The sequence below is a fragment of the Nicotiana sylvestris genome, chromosome 9 (assembly GCF_000393655.2).
Source record: "Nicotiana sylvestris chromosome 9, ASM39365v2, whole genome shotgun sequence".
Taxonomy (NCBI): Eukaryota; Viridiplantae; Streptophyta; class Magnoliopsida; order Solanales; family Solanaceae; genus Nicotiana; species Nicotiana sylvestris.
The window spans coordinates 154331977-154339382 of NC_091065.1; the positions used below are offsets into that span (position 1 = coordinate 154331977).

The window sequence follows — 7406 nt, forward strand, 5'->3', positions numbered from 1 at the left end:
AGCTTTCAGGGGGTTTTAGCATCAGTTCTTTGTGTTAGCGTGTAGCTTTGGAGAATAATCATTCTTTTACTAAAACCTCTGTTTTCAGAAGAACCGCAAAAATGAAACCAGAAGACGACATTCATTCCTCAAATATTTAAAAATAAAAAATAAAAATTGGAGAAGTACTGTGAACTGACTGAACTAAAACATTTAAATATGTTTAAGTAACATAACATATCACGCATACTGTGTTAGAAAAGGATTTTCCTGGTAGCACCATCGTGCTTATGGTTGTTTTTTCAAATTTTTTTTTTTTTTTTTTTGCCAAGAATCCAATATGATGAAAATGATTTCTTTTGCATTTCATGTTACCTTTACCATGTCAGAAGTCAGTTGTCATGGAAAAAACATATCTCCATTCGTGAGTAGGATGGAATCCAGTGGCAGAAATACCTTTTAGTAAAAAAAGTCATCCAATACTGCTTCGCAAAAAAAAAAATTTACTTTATATATGCCTGTGTAAATGTATTTGTCTGAAAAATATCATATATATAAGACAGGCCGAATAGATTCTACCATTGGAGGTACTGGCAAACTTTACAAGCCGAATTGTGACAATATACTGATATTGCTTGTGTAAAATACTGCATATGTCACTGAATAGATCCAACCACCAAGATGAATCCACAAAATACAAGCATAAGTAACAGTGAGTTTCCAATTTAGTATAATTCAACTATATACATATACTAGCAGCTGACTGGACCATACTACATCAACTTGGTGATGGCACTAACAAAGTTTTCTGCTAAGCTACATTTACACCCCCTCTTCCATTCCTTCATAAATAGAGTGAAAGAAAAGGGAATGCAGAGAGAAAAGGCTACTCTCATCCCTTTCCCGAGGTAGCTACTTTTTTCTTTACGTGCTTATGCTGCTATCGGAACGTACCCAGTTAACCAAAAGTATAATCGATCGAGACCAAAGCTTATGCAATTGTAGAATATCGTTCAAACAGAAAGCATTTTGGCCAGTTCAAGGTCAGTCGTGGATTGATATTGGACAAAGGCACAGTCGAAGAACTAGACACATATGCAATACCTAGCTACTTGAATATGAATTCCTCTTCCTTATGCTTATGCTGCGGTTCTGCAGGGGATGATTGATGGAGTCCTTTTGATCACTCGGCTTCATTTCCTCTATTTCATCAACCGGTTGTTCCAGGATTGATGTATTCGTAAACACTTTCGAACTGGAAGCTAAGCAAGATGGACTAGCATGAAATTCTTCCTTGTAAATCTCATTATCACTAGAACTAAATATTTCTGTAGGTGACTTTGCATCGTCTGTTTCCTCTTCATCTTCAGAGATATGCATGTCGGAGTGCTCCCTCTCACTCCAGCTAGTTTCAGAAGAAGTATCACTAACTGTATGAAACAAAGTAACACTCTCTTTCTTCGCGCCTTGAAATGAAAAGCTCCGTATTTTCCTATCGGACAATGGAAGAAGGGATGTTGAATGAGAACCAGTTTGGTCCCTTCCTAGACTATATGATGTTGAGAGCTTCCTCTGTATGCCTTCCCTTTCCTTAACTAGATTGCCTAGCTTTTCCAGCACCTCATTGGCTATTGCTTCCTCAGCGGTCTTTTGTTGAAGCTCTGTGATTGATCTATCAAAAGCTTTCTTCTGAAGTCGAAGTGATCGCTGAAACATGGACCAAAAAGACAAAAGATGAGTTCAGTTTTCAGTGTTTTGGTAGAACACGGAGTAACAGAATAAAAGAAAGGGAAAAGAGTCAAAAATACCTTTTACCATGCGAAGCATCTTAAAGTTTACTCTCCGTTATACACTTTGGGTCTATTCATACTCCTTGCATTTAGCAAATCGTCTCATATTTATCCTTGACCCTAATGCAACTCCAACATGAAGTATATTAGAGGTAGGTAACTTTAGACTGGAGCCGAGCTCCATTAAGGTCAAGGTCAAATACGAGAGGATTTGCTGGACAACAAGAGTATGAATGGCTCCAACGTATATAGAAGGTAAAATTAAGATTATTTCGTACAGTAGAGGAGTAAATATGGATCTCTTACCTAAAAATAAAGGATAGAAACAAACTGAATGTAGTGCTGAAAGATTTTGTTGGAAAGAATAATCAAGAGGGAGCCGAATCCCTTAAAATGTCTCTTCCGGTTTAAATACCATTTTTCATACAAGAGAAAGTCAAAAAGGTGAATAGAGAGTTGGAATGTATCTCGGCTTACTCTTTTATCTAAGAATTTCCCAAGATCTTGATTTTGAAGCTTCTTTTTCTTCCAAAACATGCAGCAAAATCTTACTAGTACTGCTAGTACTATCAATATGATAGATTCCAAGATCAGAAACAGCAAAATTGTCTTCTTATTACCTGAAGAAAAAGAAGTTAGGTAGTTGGAATCTTGATTGGTTAACAACATCACTACAAAAATATGTAAGATGTTACCTATGTAGATGCTGAAATTCTTAGGCTTAATCTGTGAGCAGCTTAATGCAAACTTCTGACCTGATGCAAAAGAATAATGAATCAATATGATATTGTCTAGCTGCAATATAAGAGAATTATTAAAAGGTATAGAATATTTACGTGAGCTTCGACATGGTAGCGGATTCCCAATACCTGCAGGAGTAATCCATCTCTATTATATAAGTATTCATTAAGCATAAATGAGTTGCAGAGTGATGCCTTTAGATTCTACACTTATTCAGGAAGTGGGATTTTATGAACTGTATAGAAGAAAAAGCTAAATTCAAGAAAGAAAAGCTCATTTTGTTTGCTTGAACTACTAAAATTGAAGCACTGCTCAAGTTCTTCTTGATGACTGCATCACCCTCTTCAAATGCAAAAGAAATGGAAGTTTGTTTTATTCATCGATATCAAATTTTTGAGTCCTGTTGAGACATTCATGTATCCAATGTAAAGACAGCGCATTCGTAATTGTGAAGATACTCACTTGAAGCTGCAAAAAAAGCAAGGAGGACACTTTCATCCAGAAGAAAATATTGCAGGTCACTTCTCAAAAACTCCGAGGAGAATTGGCCTGATGCAATAGTAAATAATGGAGGTTAGGGTGCTGCAGATAAGTCGTTAAACTACTGATGTTGTTGATACGGCCAAACAGATTTTCGGGCCTAGGGAAAAGAGCGGGGTAGTTACCAGGATATTGTTCAGACCAAAATATGGTCCCAGTAGCTGGACTAATCAGTGTGAAGATAACGCCCATTGGTTTCATCGCTGAGATGTAAGTGTAATCTCCAATTATCCGAGTAATCTTTCCTTCGATCTCTGTCTGAGAAACATAGATTGCATATCCTGAGCAATCAAGAACAGGACTAACTTGGATTACAGAATCCATGTTAAGCACTTTAGGCAATTTTCTGAGAACTCCTTCTGGCGAAAATGAATAGAGGTAACCGTCCAATGAACCAATAGATATCCAACCTGGAATTGAGTTTGAAAAAAAATGAATAAGTTGGAAGGGCTGATACAATAACAAGTTCATGTCAGATAAATTTATTTAAGAGTCTATAATCCAAATTACAATAAAAATTTGCTTAGTTTAAGTAAGTTCTGAGCATCAAAGGTAACGAAAAATGCTACCATTAGAATCAACAGAGGGGACATAATCGACTGTACTTAGCGGTCCAATACTTGTTTGCCACAAAATGCTTCCCCTGGAAACATCAACTGCTAGTACCAGAGCTCTAGGTGCTACAGTAACATACAACAGACCATTATTGCCGGATGTCATGGTCAGTGTATTGCCAAATGAACTGAAATCTTGGATCCATTTGAAATGTGGACTACGAGTTGACAGAGCATAAATTTCTCCTTGATTATTTGAGATCTGCAGTTGGAGAAAGAACGGTTGAATTGGGATATATTAAGTACATGCAAGATAAAGCTTTATACAAAGGACAAGTTTAAAGAGCACACAACTCCATTGTATAAGCAGAGAAAATAACTGCCTTAGATGGATATAAAGGAAATGCATCAGTGGCTGCACCTTTTTCTGTTACTAAAACTCACTTCATGCGCACATGGAAACAGTAATACATTACAAATAGTGGAAATCCAAAATCTAGATAAATGTTTACTGAAGTCGGGAACAGAAAAGCTTACATATATACTAGCTTCACAGTGATCGAACACAGGAACCGTGGAAAAATAACACTCAGTGATGTTTTTCCTACAACCTTGACGATATCCACGTTGATAAAGTACCGGGCCAGCACTCCAGTGCAGTTTTCCATGCAAACGGTATGAAAAGAGACCCCTGTTTTTGACATTGATAAGTACACTGGAAGTGGACATACTTACTGCAAGGCCAATAATCTCCCCCGGTCTTTCAGATTCTGTACCAAAGAACAATTCTACAGCTGTTTCAGAACTTCCAACATTCAAAGGGTTGATCTTCAGCACTCTGTCTTCTGCAACCACATATATCTACCAAAAGTAGCTTGCAAAATTATAACCAAACAAAATACTACAAGAAATAATACCAATTAATAGATGAAACAAGATGTCAAGCTCTTATATCAAACTTGGTAGGGACTAAGGCTGCCCCTTTTGGTATAAGTTTTGCAGGATTTAGAACTTGTACCAAAACACTAAATGAGAAATTTGACATGCGGTTACCAAAAAAATCTCATTAAAACTGCCTTATAAAGAAAATTAGCCTATTTAAATATGGGCAAAGTTCGTTACATTTGAAAGAGCAGCACTAGAACATTGACAAACTAATGAGTCCACAACATTAAGAAGCTGGCTTGTGATTTCCACATTGTCAGATAAACATTGACAACTCTTATGTTAACAATTCCACAATTGCAGGAACGTTGAAACTTAGAGGCATGAATTTCACTCTTTGCCTTGTCCCCGGAAGGAAGAAACACACAGTTAAAGGTTAGATCAGAATAATTATACCTTTCAGAATTTCAAACTTCAACATTTTTGATAGGAAACCTATTTCAGGTGAACGCAAAAAGCCTCAGCAAACTAAAAAGTCACACGATTCATGCTCACCCCATAAAAGCATTTTATATATTCACTATTATATTCACTAATTCATTTTGAGAATAAAATTAGGACTAGTTGTAATCACCAACATCACTCAAAAAATATTCATGCCAAATCATATAAAATCTTCGTTTAGTTTCTTAGGACTACCGACTATAGAATTTTTTCTTATACTTCCCTGTAAATCTTAGCTTCTGCAATAACAGAATTCTCTATCTAGTTCTCAATCATCTATTAGATTTTACTTTCCAGTTTCTAGTACACTCCTATCTCTTTCATGTTCATTCTGATTGATGTAGACTGAGCCTATAAAAAGTATCCACCTGTTTGTGTAGGCTATCCGAGATAACAGATTCCAGAGTCGTCCACCATTTTATCAAGGACCTAGCTTGTTAAGATCATATGAATGTTATTATGGGCTGTGGCTTCTCTGCTCATGTTCCTATAAAAAATTCTGATATGAGATTTTTCCTGGAAGTCTATAGAGAAGCTACCGAAAAGTAGAGTTTCTGATAAAAATATGAAAGTAGAGGTATATGGAGCTAGAACCACAGATATAAATGCTCACAAATTTATCATTTTTGAATAGCAAGAAACTTTCCGTGAACAAAAGAAGTCAGTTTTAGAAGTAAATCCCATGCAGCATATAAGGTAAGCTTAACTGAAGTGATTAAGCCTAAAATCTTACCTTTCTTGATTCCCCTAGAACTGGAGCTATATTAGGGCTGCATTTGTAATTGAGAGATAACGTCCACGCGATGGAACCATTGCTTTCAAAGGCAAAAAAGTTCTTTTCTGAACACACATAAACCTTCCCATCATCACTGATCAGCGGCTTGCTGAGCCTATATGCAGCTTTCTTGAAAGATTCTTGACCTGAACAAAACAAATGTAAAAATTCAAAAGACTTTAAGAGGTTGAACAATTTCAAGCATTCTTTGCGAACTATGTTTATTGCATCTAAGATTACAAAGTGGAAAATGAGGCTAAAATTCAACAGCAAGGTCAAATGACAAAAAGGACAGAAAACAAAGTAAAAATCCCAGCATACGCTTACTGTCCAGGATCAGGAAGATAAATAGATTCAAAGAAATCCTGTAAGCAGGTATATATTACCGAACCAATTTTAATTTACATAAGTTGGTATTGAAAATGTATTCATGAACAAATTACATACAGAAGTAGGAGAACAACACATCAATTCTATATCATTGGGGCATGAAGTTGGTCAATAAAAAGGGGCAGCCCGGTGCATAAAGCATCCCTCGTTCATGCACGATCCGGCGAAGGGCCGCACCCAAGGGGTGATGCACACAACCTACCCTAATACAAGCATTAGTGGGTGCTTCCACACTCGAACACGTGGTCAATAGGCATGAAGTTGGTCAATATATGTCGAAAAGTTAGTACTCTATTTCAAGTGCTTTTGCCAAAAAGAGCCAAGAGGCATTGGCATTTCGTCAAGGTTACAGGCTAGATTTGCACAGTGAATTCAATTCACTTAAAAATTTAATCTTTCAGAATATATAGAGTTCAACCAGCAGATTGACTTCTTCTGAAAGATGTATGCTTGATAATCTTTCAAAATAAGCGTTGCAACATCTTTCATGTTTTCTTCAAAGGATGCGGATTTGAAGCGTTGCAAAATTGTCGCATTCCTTTGTCCCACATCAACTTTTTTAACAAAATCACGCACATAATTTAGACATACCTGAAAACGTGTGGGAATATGCGAAGGACACAACAGATGCTGATAGTAAAAGCAGGGACAAGATCAAAGCAACTGCAACTTCAATTCGTGGAGACATGAATATCATACGCACAACTGAACATGCACACGGTACAAGTCCAGGGTGACCAAATGCAATTTCAATTGAATGGATGAGAATCAGAGACCCCAAAACTTCATTCTTCAAACATGGCAGAGCGGTTAATTAACCGCTATGGTATATATTAATTTGTTTTTCCCAAGAGTATTTATTGATTTATATGGCCCTTGGCGGGGAATTGTGGAGGTCGAGAAGTTGTAGGTCAGGGCAAGTTGTGAATATTTCTACGGCGCACTAGAGTGAGACTAGCCGGGAGTTAGTCTTAGGATGCTACTGATTATCCATCTATTTAGTATTTCTTATATTGTTGTTATTTTATTATGAGTCTATTAATGATACTAATATATCGTCTCTTGTTGCTTTCTTGAGCCGAGGGTCTCCTGAAAACAACCTCTCTGTCTCTCGGGTAGGGGTAAGGTGTGCGTACATATTACTTTCCCCAGACCCCACTTGTGAGATTATACTGGCCGTTGTTGTTGTTATGGGTCATCGGTGTATGTCGAAAAATGAAGGGGAAAATAGTGCAAATTTATTTGCAT

General features: G+C 36.8%; 1 protein-coding gene across 2 annotated transcripts; it reads right to left on the minus strand.

The window, feature by feature from the left end:
- Nucleotides 1–614: 614 nt before the first annotated feature.
- LOC104222545 (protein GAMETE EXPRESSED 3) lies at nt 615–7049 on the minus strand. 2 transcript variants are annotated; one of them, XM_009773783.2, is made up of 10 exons: nt 6750–7049; nt 5727–5914; nt 4142–4465; nt 3656–3866; nt 3176–3460; nt 2973–3059; nt 2606–2638; nt 2465–2524; nt 2247–2389; nt 615–1686 (listed from the first exon to the last, which is right to left on the minus strand). In XM_009773783.2, the coding sequence occupies exons 1-10, from the start codon at nt 6853–6855 to the stop codon at nt 1084–1086; spliced, it is 2040 nt and encodes a 679-aa protein (XP_009772085.1). In that variant the 5' UTR covers nt 6856–7049; the 3' UTR covers nt 615–1083. The 2 variants fall into 2 exon arrangements, with proteins under 2 accessions (XP_009772085.1, XP_009772084.1); XM_009773782.2 differs by having other exon boundaries at nt 3620–3866.
- Nucleotides 7050–7406: the final 357 nt, after the last annotated feature.